Source organism: Pangasianodon hypophthalmus, chromosome 20 (genome assembly GCF_027358585.1).
Source record: "Pangasianodon hypophthalmus isolate fPanHyp1 chromosome 20, fPanHyp1.pri, whole genome shotgun sequence".
Classification (NCBI taxonomy): Eukaryota; Metazoa; Chordata; class Actinopteri; order Siluriformes; family Pangasiidae; genus Pangasianodon; species Pangasianodon hypophthalmus.
This window is the reverse complement of record NC_069729.1, coordinates 13,389,245-13,402,631: the sequence shown is the minus strand read 5'-3', so window position 1 is coordinate 13,402,631 and position 13,387 is coordinate 13,389,245. Positions and strand designations below refer to the sequence as shown.

The window sequence follows — 13,387 nt, the reverse complement described above, 5'->3', positions numbered from 1 at the left end:
TTAGACTGTGTAAATATTAGGCCTATGTTATGCCTTATCTAAGGTACACATGCAGACCATAAAAAGATATTCAGAATTTGGTCCACTTTATTTATGACCAGAACTGGCCTCATGACATACATAATACATTATACATAATACATTCAGTGTTACAGTTACACCACTACCATAGAAACAGCCATAAGACGGTTGATGTGTTCTTCTGTACCGGGTTTTATCCTGGTGAAGGTCATGGTAGGTCTGGAGCTTATCCTGGGAATGCTGGGCTCAAGGTGTGAGATGGGATACCAGTCCACAACAGGGTACTATGCACACACTTATTCACACTTAGGGGGAATTTAGAATAAACAATCCACCTACCTACATGTTTTTGCATACTGGGAGGAAACCAGACAACCCATAGGAAGCCCATGGAAACAAGGGGAGAACATGAGAAACCTCAGTAACAACAAACAGTAACCTGAGCTCAGGATTGAACCCTGGAGCTGAGAGGAAGCAACACTAGCTGCTGTGCCAACGCAGACACAAATTATTTATGCTAGACATTTGTAAGATTTTATCAGTATTGCTAAATATGCTAAATAATTTTTGCAACATCAGTTTAGATATATGTTGTGATTTATAGCTGTCACCCTATTCAGGAGCTTAGACTTGTATTACAATAACTGCCTGAGGGTGTTGAGCAGATGCCAAAGTCTCTTTTCTTGATAATGTTTCTGGTATGCCCCAACTTGAAAAGAACACCTATGTCCCCAGCATATCAACAGTAGGAAATTAGAAATTTTTGTAATTTCATTTTCCATTTTGCAATAGATTTCACTAAATTGTCTTAGAAAATTAGCTGTAATTGTTCTAAAGAGTTTAATACATAAAAACAAGTCACCACAATGACTTTTCACTGTACACACCTTACAACATATGTATTGTAACCTACTGTATACATATTATTAGTGATTCTACTGCATGCACGCTTCTATCTGTATTTCTATTTCATTTTCCTGTTCTATATTATATATACCAAAAATGCTGAATGAGCTACAATATTATTACAATTATCATTTTAAATAAATGATACTAAGGGTGGAATTATTTTTATCAGGTCTTAATGGGTTTTGTGAACCTATTAATGGGTTCAATGTGTATCTTTACAGCAGGTGTAGGTGTGCAGTGGCTAGTACAAAGTAAGCACATATTTGAATCATAGATAGATTTAACATATTTCTATTTAATAGGACATTAGCATATTTGAATTGTGTTTTCTTCTTGTCTCAACAATCTGAATAATCTTTTAATTGTTTCTAATCTTTAAAAAAGCATTTATTAAACATCTGTATTAATTCCAATATTATGTTACAATATGTCCATGTTTAAAAATTAGGTTATTGAGGTCTGTGAGTATGTTTTTTTATTTGCATTATCCTGACAAACACAGTCCTTTGGAATATGCACAACACAACTCCACAACATCAACTACACAAATCAGTTCCACTTGTGTGTCCTGTCTGAAACAAGGCCAGTGTACTAATGCTCAGTGTGAGTTTTTAGTTACTGAAAATTAAAAGAAAACAAAAACAAAAAACAACACTTTATCAGGGCAGCATAGTGTTGCAGTGAGTAGTACAGCTCCAGGGTGCTGGGTTCGATCCTGAACACAAGTTACTGTCTGTGTGGAGTTTCTGAGTTATTTGATTTGCTCCCACTGTCCATAAATGTGTGGGTAGGCATACTGGATGCACTAAATTGCCCCTGTTTGTGAATGAGTGTATGAATATGTGTGCGCATGGTGTCTGTGACGGACAGGCGTCCCATCCGGGGTAAATTCTCCCGCCTCGCACCCAGCGTTACCCACTGCAACCATGACCAGGATAAAATGATTACTGAAAATGAATGAATGAATGATAAATGAAGTTTATCACCCTTAAAAAGATAAAAATTTAAGTTAGTATTTGCCATAAATCAATATACGTAGATACACATGATAGAATCATCCCCATATGGCTTTTCTAAGTCAACCTTAGTTCATTGTTTGTTATTATTAGCTATGGCTTTTGTGGTAGATTCATAATTGACTAAAATTATGGTCTTTTCAATTTTCTTCCAATGTTTTCTTTTGGTTGAGACTAGATTTGAATTTATGATATCAGGTAACATTTACGAATAAGAATTCAGAATTTTTTTATGTCAGGTATCTGTTTGTACCCCAGGCACAGAAATTAAAGTGATTTGCCTAAGGGGAAAGGTGTAGGATGTGGGACGTGGAAAGAATATTGGTTACAATCGCTTCAAACCAACTTTATCTGGGTGAGCTCTGATATGTGAATTCGCAAACCTCTGTCTTATAGAAAACAAGAAGGCAGGACTGTGGTCTCTTTGGCTGGGAAAAAAAATGAAGGAGGTGCTAATTATTAAGTAGTAGTCATACCGGACTTTTGCCTCATTGTTTCTTACAGTTGCTTGACATACCGTTGCATAGATACACTTGTGTATTTGGAATAAGTGTCTGCCAGACAGGATTTTCTTGTTAGCAATGTTTGCACTTCTGTGCATACCAGTAATGACCAAACATGCCTCCTATTAATAGACAGTCGCAATGTTGATAAAACCACCTAACTCGAGTAATAATGGACATGCACATACTGAACAACAGTGAATTAGTGGAATGAAGTGCCACATATTTATTGACACCTGTACAGAAAAACAACTGTCACAGAGTCATGCAAAGCAGTAACACTCAGACCAAAGAAAACACAACGTGAACAATATATGACACCAGAAAATAAATTAACCTCCTGAGATGCTGAACATACAGTACAATACGATATGTAAGGATACTACATGGCACTCATGATTAATTTAACATTTTGATACGTGAGGACCCCAAGCCACACCAAAAACATCAGGCATTCCACTGAAACGTCACTACTGCATTAAAATCAGACCCGTCCAAGCACTGCATACTGTAGGAAACTTGGATCGGAAAGTGCTTGTATAAAGGTCCCGTCGAGGTATTGTTGAACTATTTCATATTACAACAGATCAACTAGATATACACACTGCATGGGAGGGACAAGGGAAACTACTCACAGATATTTTATCTTTGGGCAACTGAAATACACTTCCACAATAAGGCTACAACATCAAGGGGTATTATAACAGACAACGTCAGCACACATCAGGCTCTTCTCTCTTCATTGCCTTAGACATCCATTTACTCGAAACCATGCATCTGAACATTGCCGGCCTCCTCCTTATACACATGGCAAATGTTTCCGTCCATCGCAAATCTCACAGAACACCTTGCCAGAACAATCACTGTACATCACACTCCACTTGCTTATTGACATTCGAACAATTACAGCAGAGTTGGGAGGAGGGGACAATGTATTACAGCTACACAGACTTAACCTCAGACCAGGACATTTCTTGTCAATCAAGTCCACAGCCAACAAATTCTCAACCATAAACTTGTCACTAGTCAGAGAACAAGCTGGCAAAAGACTTCCGCAGGTTTCGAATGGTCTCGGCCTTGGCTTCGTCCTCATTGCTGGAACGGAAGGTCTCGCCAAAGGCATTAAAGGCATTGGTCAGGGACTGGGATTTACTGAAAAAGAGACACAAACAATAAGAAAGATGAAATAATTGGCCAAAGTAGAATGATAGAATTATCATCTATATATATATATATATATCTATATATAATCTCACTAAATGCTACACAATGAGCCATGTTCACAGCTGAGTTACACATGTATAGTTGAGTTACACACAAGGATTTAGTACTGAAATTACGCATGCTGAGTTACACATGTGGGGTGGAGTTTGAGCAAAACAGAGGCATGAATCAGTTATGCATGAATCTGATCTTGAATTTTAGCTTGATATTGACTTGAGAGAGAAGCAATAAAAGTCCACCACCGCTGTCTGACAATCTGATGTGATGTTTTGGACTGTAAATACATACAAAAACTACAGAATGCCATTTGAGGCTACTATTTAATATATGTGACATTATTAATAAACACTATGAATTAATTAATAGTATTGTCCTTTTAAAGTGCTTGCATGAACCATGCATTTTTTTATGGATAAAATTATGAACTACAATTAAAGTATGCTGTAAGCATCATAGATTTGAATTTATTTATAGGAGTGCCCAAAATTTGACTCAACTCAAAATAGTGTGATTAAAATAGCCTACATCCCACACACATTGCATTTCATGACCTCAATTTAGTATCTTGTGGCTACATTAAGCTGTAAGCAGAAGCAACTGTTAGTGCTTGATATATAAAAAATGTAAAATAACAGGATGTGCTAGAGCAAGGGCTATTTAATAAGCTGCTAACTAATGAGGATGGAAGCCATATTGTTAAGTTAAACCAAATTTCCAGTGATTCATGTGATAATTGCAACTTAGGCAATCCTTCCCCTGTGTTTTTTCAGGTTTAGAGGCAAGTGCTTGTATTGAAAGGTGGTAATCTAGATCTTGTTGAAAAACCCTGCCTTGGATGCTTCTACTCATGAAAAGGTAACTTCATGTGGGTAATTTTTCTAATCCAGGTGGGCCACCCTGAAATCGACTTGACCGCCTGCATAGCCAAACCCGCAAGCCGAATATCCTCAGATTTCTCCACGTAAATATTGATGTAACTTTTGGAGACTGACACTGAATTCAGCCTCGTATGTGAACAGTTAAATCTGCAGTGCTGGCTAAGCTAAATCTAGCCCAAGAGAGCTTCCACCAGTGCATGAAGTATAAACTTTACTTTAAGAAAGGATGCGATGACTTCTGTTGTGGTGCAGGCTGTTCCTCTACAGCAGAGGGTGCAGGGCCCGAGGGTGTTGATTCAGACGAGGCCACATTCTGAACTGGAGCCTCGACCTGGGCTTGCTCTTTAGGCACAGGTTTGGTTTGGACCTGTGGTTTAGTGGGAGACTGGTTTTTAGTAGGTGCTTTGGGTGAGGACTGAACATGTGCTGGGGCCGAATCGGTTTGGATTTGACCCTGATCTGCTGGTTCAGGCTGGACTTTAGCCTGGACCTTTGCTGAAGGTGGGGTTTGGGGCTTGGGCTGGAGCTGAGGCTTGGAGTTTCTGCGCACTGGAGGCACAGGCTTTGGAGGAAGTGGTTTTGGAACCTGGGGCTTTGGGGGTAAATCTGTTGGTTTTCCAGGTGCTGGAGTGGGTGAAGCTTGAGGGTGGGCTTTGGGCTGCTGGGTTGTGGGTGGGGGAGTTGGGGAAGGAGTTGATTTTGAGACAGGATCTGGGGCTGGAGCGCTAGACGCTGATGCGGTCGGAGGCTCTTGAGTCTTGGGTTGAGACTCTTTGGGTTTCGCTGGAGCTCCTAGGGTTTAGTACAAAACAGACTCACTCATTACATTAGATTACATTTCACAGATGACAAGCATTTTAAATCCAGCACCAGGTGCTCATGCTAATGGGTCATATCACAAAGGAAGCATCCCCAAATCAGACCAAAGTAAAGGAACAGGTGGTTACAAACCTGAATAAAATGAATCACATTTACAGGGGAAAACAAACCAGAAGGAAATTCCATTTCCATTTGGGTTATTTTTTCTACCAGTAACACAAAAGGATCAAAGGTCAGAATGCATTAGAAATCTCCAGCTTCAATTTACTAAATGAAAAAAAAAAGACAAAGGCAATTATTTAACCCTCATATTTCATTCACTACTTAACAATGGATGTCCCACTAACTAAGGCCAAATCTTTAGATTTCATAGCAATAAATTTCTGTTAAAATAACCAATATCATTGGAGCGCATGTAAATAATTGATGGAGGCAATGGAACATCACTATTTGGTTAAGAAACAGTCACAAACGTTCTTCTTCTCAGATCACCTAAACATAATTTCTGGAATAGAACTATGATGTGACAAATATTTTATGTTTATCAGAGAAACTGAGCCTATGAAACTGAACAATTTGACCAGAACAGAACATAAGGATTAAATATGCCAATGAAATGAATATAACAATAAAGAGATAAGAAGAATAAAATGCTCACCCACTTATTATTATAATTTTTTTAAATGATGTATTATGAAAACTTGAACATATAATATTTACTCAACGGCATCACACACAGCTGGGCATGTATTTTGCATTCACCACATTTCTGCCTCATGGTATCTATAATGGGAATCTATTGCGTGACTCTTAATAGTACAACCAAATATTATGTGTGTGTCTGCTGGAGAGTAAGAAGTGAAGAAGAACTGAGAGTAAAGAACTGAAAATGAAATAAAATAGGATACAGCAACACAAATTGTGTAGTAGGGGAACTTTATTACTTTGGACTTTTTCGGGGTTAGGGTAGGCTGTATAATAGAGTAATCAAAACTGTGTACGGTCAAAGCTGTACTAGACTCAAGTACTGGATTTAAAGATAAATACCAGGCTGAAGAGCCACTAAAGCCCACTAAAACCCACTAAAAAGTGAAAAATTAATTATTATATTATTATTCAGCAGACAATGGAAAACATTTTTACCAGAACATTCACAAATATCTTTCAATTTCCTACCAACAAAGAATTTTTTGATTAATCTCTTCACTTTGGTAAACATGCACAACTTCTAGACATACAACATACATATAAACAAATGCAAAAGAAGCCCTTCTTTGTACCACTGTGTTACATTTAACATCTAATATTATTGTCATTGCGTAAAGTAAAGGACACTCATACCACTGTGTTATCCTACTAAACATCACTATACAATCAAATCATATAGATTATAGGTTTTAAAAAATGTTAAACAATATCAGTGTCATTCTGTGTATATTGCATCACAAGACTATTATTGTTTTACACTAGATGAGAATAATTCACAGTAGCACTTTTAACGATTTTCAACAGTCATAGTAGTAAGTATTCAAATGCATTACTGACATGGCCTTGTTATGTTCTGTATAAATAAATCACATGGTCTAACTATGCAATTTAAATATAGACCTGCTAGCCCAAGTTTGCAGAATTGCAGAGTCTGCAGAGCAACACTCTGATTTCCTTCCTCATCTTAAGTGCCAATCCCACCTTCCAAATTATTCTACAACCATAAACATTCCTCTGTTTGAGTAATTATCTAAAAGCACAGAATGCCCTTTCAGATGAAAGGTTTTATGTATATTCAGAACAAAAATGCATTATTAGATCCAACTGCAACTATCTGTGTATCACTTTTTCAAAGCTATACTTATTTCATCTGCTTTAGAAAATCACTACACAATTCCATGCATAGACACACATGGACATACCTACTCATTCTTACTTTTTAAATTTCAAAACAACATTTCAACATTTATAACATTGCAAAAATAACTGTGAAGACTTCAAATATATAAAATTATGCATGACCAGTTAAAGTTAACCCAAACCATCTATACCGGGTTTAGGTTGAATGACATTGGTAGCCATATCTCTATTCATATTTGCCTTGGAAACAAATTTCAAGCACTTTAGAATATATACCTAAGTCCAAAGTAGCCAGACACAAAAACAAGATTATGTAACTAGATGTCACCAGACAGTGAGGAACTTGCCTTCACATTACATTTAACCATGCAGCACAGAGCAGCACTGGACCTTGCATATAGGCACAGTTAACTTTTTGTTTTTTAAACTGGAAGCAGTAGCCTCAAAAGCCTGTGCACACTATAAAAGGAAAATGAGGCAACCATTAAATGCAAATACAGCAGAAAAAAGTGGACAGAATGTCTCAACAATTCTGAAATTAGTAACAATACGGCATATTGTGCCGTTCGATACAAGGCTCTTGATCTGACGTGTTTAAAGTAGGATAATTACAGGATAACTGTAAAATACTGCTTATCGTATGTGAGGTGTAATAAACAGTTAAACTTAATCAAGCCTACACTCTCTCCTCTGAAAAAGTAGCTTCCTCTTTATCTCAAATTGGGATAGGATGCAGGAGTTTAAAAAACATGCTTCTCCTACACACGTGTAACGCATTGGACTCTAGCCACAGTGCAAAGACAGGCCAGGCTGCCAACCTGGAAGTAACTCCACAAGTGTTCCCCTCATAATTCCTGAAAAATATGATGGCTTTCCTGGGAAATTAGGGTTTTCTAATGCAATGCGCAATCCTCTTTGCTGGTGCACCTGCTCACTTCTCTAGGGGTATCGACAAGATTTGCAAGGTGCTGGCTCTGCTTACAGGCAAGGCCCTAGCATGGGCCACTGCTATGTTCAATCCATCCCCGCTAAACTACTTACACACAAGGTCAAGCAGGAATTCCGAGATGTTTTTGATCCCCTGGAACTGGGAAAGGATGCTGGAGAGTGACTACTCACATTAAATCAAGGGAAACAATCAGCTACTGATTTTACGCTAACCTTTTGCACTTTAGCTGCTGAAAGCGAACGGAATTAGCCAGCGTTGAAAACAGTGTTTTGTCAGGGCCTCAATGAAGCATTGCAATTCGAGCTAGCGTGCAGGGATTATTCACTAATGCTCAATCAGTTCATTTAACTGGCCATCTGTATTGACAGCCTGATTAGAGCCTGCAAACCCAGCAGTGCCTCTGTCTATATTTCCCATGCTCATGGAGTTGAACCTGAACCGATGGGTAGGAAGCTCATAGCAGCCTACCCTCTGGAGAAAAGAAGCACTGTAAATGCTTTGGCCTGTGCTTCCACTGCAGGAACAAAGGGCATGTCCATGCAACCTCTTAGACTTCCCTTAGACCCAAAAATCACAACTCCAGTTAGGTAAGCAATAACATTACAGTTATGACAGAGAGTAAATACATCCCACTGAAGACTAGAAAATTGTTTTGGTGTTCTGGGTCCAGTTTTGTCCCTGCTCTTGTTGACTCTGGTGTGGGCGAAAAAGTAGCTAAGATGCTAAAAAATACCTCTTGTTTCCCTGACACTTTTAATCAACTGAAAATGGAAACCTAAGACACACATTCAGGCAATGCTTATTTTTGCTATCATATCATATCAAGACACCACCATATTTTAGAATTTGATCAAATTCATTCGATAAGTGTATCATGACACCCCTGGGACAAAAGCACCACTCAGTGCCTAATATTACCACTCAATAACTGGCATCTGAAATTTCTTTGTACTGTACCATACATATGTGGACAAGCTGTGGATGAAATCAGTTTGCCTGGACTTGTTTTGTTTCTACAGCAACTCCATTACAGTCATGAATTTACTGTAAACAACCTTGAGGAGGGACACGCTGGGACAGAGGCTTGCTGTGGTCTGCCAGGCCTTCCTTTACGGCAGAGCTCTGTGGAGACACACACATTATATTATGGACGTACTGATGTCCTTCTGACGCAACAGCAGGTGGCGCCTGTTGTACAGAATATTGGACATTGCTTTAAAACAGTAATACTATTTATGTAATATCGTATGACGAATTTTCATTTACGCAATGAGAGTAACCAGCCAAAACAGAAAAGACATGGCACATCCACTTCTTTTTTTTCGAAGCAATAATGCCTCATATAGGAGCTCAACTTGGCTCTTAACATGTATTAATATCAGATTAGATGTGGGTAAGTTGGATTTGTTACCTGTGGTTGTTGGACAGCAGTTGGAGGCCGCTGCTGAGTTCGAGTAGGTGCCCTAGTTGCTGATTGGTTCATCTTGGCCAAGACAACATCAGCTATCAGCTGCCTGTCTTCTGCTTGGTGGTCTCCGATGAGCGGCATGGAGGAGCCCACCACCTGAAGAAAAATAATACAAAGAACAGTCGTATTTTACTCTCTTGTGCTCAGCTACGAGGCTCAATTAAGAAAAGACTTGTCGGCTTGTAGTTATGGAAGGAACTTTGCATGCTAATTGCTAGACTAAATGTGGAATATTTGGAAAGTCTTTCATTGTAAAATGCTTTGGCCAAATTGAATAGATATTTTAAAAACCTGATGCTATCTCTTTAAATCCAGTTTTAGCAAAGTTTGTTTATTTCCTGTTTCCTCCATCCTGTTTTATTCCTGCTCCAGCTACACCCTTGACACGCTCCCTGCTTATTGGGCATCATTTATCCATCCGAAAAATGTCTCAGCATGAAGAATGCCTTGACTATTAGCTAGTCATATTTGTCTTCTTTTATGTATTTCTTTTGGATTGCTTTATGTCAAGTTATTAATATTAATAAAATGAAGTTTTTAAAGCTTGACAATGTAATATGCATACAGTTATCCTATTTGAAGTCTATCAACCGAGATACAAATTCTTTTCTTCTGTAAATGGATTTTCATGAAGACCAAAATTATTGTGTAAAAGCTCCTGTGAATGATTTATGAAGAAATTTGTTTGTATCCGGTTTGATAAATGAGGCCCAATGTTTGTACCTGTCTCTATTAATTAGTTTACTCTTGTCAACCTATGCATAGATATCATATATATTGCATATATACTGTCATGCATATATATTGTCAATATATGCATAGATGAGTTCTTAACAAAGGTTTCATGTCTCCCAGTTTTTCGTGTTTCCCTATCCACCCACTTTGCCAGTTTATTAAGCACATCTATCTATAAGTGTGTTGCCCCTCCTTTAGCCTTCAGAACAGCATGGATTCACCAGGACATGGATTCTACTTGATTCCGGCTGCATTATGCAGTAATGTTGTAATACGTTCGACGACTGCACTTCTTGCTGTGAACAGCTCTTTGCACCTTATCTTAAAGATGGTGGATGGAGATCTGGGAATTATGCATGACACAGAAGCAGACATGTCCCTGGAAACATTTAGTGACAGTACTTGCCTTGTGACATGGTGCACTATCATGCCTGAATAGAAGTACATCGCAACAACTATCACGGCATTTTCTTCTTCATTTTAAAGGCCATATTATGACAATTTCTCAACAGTTAGGATCTACAGTCCTTCGTCCATGGAATGGAAAATTATAGGACATAACATGATAAAAAGACTAAATCTGATGTCTGTTGCTTCCTCATAAGTATGTGACCTCTATCTATCTCTTACTGTGACTGAGAGCAGTTCATAGCTTCCCTCTTTTACAAGGTTAAAGCTTACAGCTGCCGAGGGCAGAGGATCATAAACACATGGTCACATGGAGAGGCAGTTACATAAGCACTGTGCCTCCTTTTCAGAGCCTCCTCAGTTTTCATGGAATGTCTTTAATTTCATCACAGTAGATACAGCCTACAGTATTTTAAAATTAAACAGTTAAAAAAATAACTCAAAAGCTTGAGTTCTAAAGGTTTATGTCAAGGTTTTATGAACTCTTCCCCAAGAAACTATCATGAAAATATGTTTCCCCAGTTGTCTGCACAGTGGGAGCCATAATGCACAAATGGGCAATAGTAGTACAGCAGATAAAATGACTTACTTTATGCTTGTTGTTGTTTAGCACTGTACAGTAATCGAATAGTATTTCAGTGATATTAATGTCCTCTATACCATTTACATATTTTAACAGGAGTGTTTATTTAATAATGACTTTAATTTATTAACATATTATCATTATCATCACTGAACATGCATTTCCTCTTTAGTCCCAACCTTTTTGACGGTTGACCATGTCACCACTTCACAGCAATTTATGCCGTTAGTGCATTTAGCAGACGGTCCCTAAATTGAATATTCGTTTTAGCACTGCCTTACAGAAAAATTATATTTTCACGTTAGCATATGTTTGATTATGTGAGTAATATGTGAAAAACATGCAGGCACCATGTAAAGCCCTACACATGCAAAAAAAAAAGTGTGAAAGTGTCTAAAAACCACATGTAAAATTCACATGTGAAGGTTATGTGACATTCTAAAAGGGTTTTGTGGCTTTGTCAAGTTGCAGTTTGGGTTGTGTATACAAATCTGGCCATATCAATCCCTGTATCCTGGCCCTAGGCCCATATCTAGCAAGCAGTGACAAATTTTTGCAATTAGAATTATATTGGCCTATGTTACTTATAACACTGTCTTACCTCAGTAATGTAGTCTTTTCCATCCTTTCCGTGAATGGCTTTTACAGCACAGACATCCAGCCCTCCAAAAATTTCTGAACAAATGTCAACCCACATCTTATACCTGTGGGACAAAAGACCAGAATCCAATAGCTGTCAGTCAGATATTAAATGCAAAATATGAAGAAATATTGTTATTCTCTTTGAGTAAATTATTCATATTGGAGGTTACATTCATTTTTCTCTTAAATATAACCAGCTAATAGAACCAAAAGTGCCAAATGGTTTACAATAAATGATACATCCAGGCTGTTTGGTGTTTGACTACTTGTGAGATGTGTAACACTGTCCAATCTGCAGAATGTCCCTTTTAGCTAAGAGCAGTGACAGGAGATACTAGCGTGCTATCTCACACATGCTCATGCTCTCTTATCTGGCTGCTAATCACTATTTAGGACAACCTAATGCTTATACATGTGACTTTTTTTTAGTATCTAACACTTTTTGTTTTTCTAGTCTTCAATTTTTAATTTTGGTCTTCTTGTTTCCTTATCTTGTTTTGTCATGAAGTGGAGGAAGGAGGATGGTTTTTTTTGGAGATTTTTCCCCATTTTCTCCTCAGTTTGGTCATTTGCCAATTACCTCCCACTAGCAAGCTCTCCCCGTCACATGACATCAACCAACCGGGGAGGGTGAAAGCAAACACGTGCTTCCTCTGAGACATGTGAAGCCAACCTCTGTATCTTTTCGACCTGCCTCCTCACAGGGCAGTGTAACACACTCTGAGGAAAGTTCTAGCTGCCCACAGACACCCACAATTGGCTAATGTTGCTATGATTGATAGGGGAAAGAGAGTAATGCTACCTTTCCCACTCAGAGAGCACGGCCAATTTCAGCCTCTAGACTCCTAGCCAAGATACTCTGGCATCGTCAGTATTTGAACTTGCAGTCTCCTGAGGACAGGCTGAATGCTTTCTGTTGTGTCATTTAGGAGCCTTAACACTTCTAATGAAAATCCAAGTCAGGCTGTGTGAGAGTCAATATACAGTACTGCTTAAAATTCTTAGGTACATGCAAAGAAACAGTGTAAAGCAAAGATGCCTTCAAAAATAATAATGAAATTAAATGTTTCTACATAAAAATACTATTAAAGAGCAGTGAACAGTAATAAACAAACAAAGTCCATATTTGGTGTGACAATCTTTTGCCTTTCTTTTTTTTTTTTTTTTTTAAATACACCGGTAGACTCAGGTACACTTTGTGCAGTTTCATAAGGAAATTGGTTTGTAAGTTTTATGACTTTGATGCACCGGCCTCTTTATTGTGTGCAAACGCCAGCAGCCTTCATTGTGTTTTTTTTTTTGTCTCAAAAGTGGTCTGTTACATAATATGTTGCTTTCTTTACTGACATAGAACATTTTTCTGTAACATTTCATATTTTGTCAG

The 13,387-nt window shown here is 38.1% G+C and overlaps 1 protein-coding gene across 1 annotated transcript in view; it reads right to left on the bottom strand.

Annotated features, from left to right (window-relative positions):
* Nucleotides 1-2,637: 2,637 nt before the first annotated feature.
* Nucleotides 2,638-13,387, bottom strand: part of syn2b (synapsin IIb) — a 64,378-nt gene continuing 53,628 nt past the window's right edge. The window contains exons 9-13 of the mRNA XM_026932625.3: nucleotides 11,963-12,065; nucleotides 9,579-9,731; nucleotides 9,223-9,289; nucleotides 4,767-5,343; nucleotides 2,638-3,601 (exon numbers count right to left, since the gene is read on the bottom strand). Coding sequence (XP_026788426.3) covers nucleotides 3,472-3,601; nucleotides 4,767-5,343; nucleotides 9,223-9,289; nucleotides 9,579-9,731; nucleotides 11,963-12,065 — 1,030 coding nt within the window. The 3' untranslated portion in view covers nucleotides 2,638-3,471. The remainder of the gene's footprint in view (nucleotides 3,602-4,766; nucleotides 5,344-9,222; nucleotides 9,290-9,578; nucleotides 9,732-11,962; nucleotides 12,066-13,387) is intronic.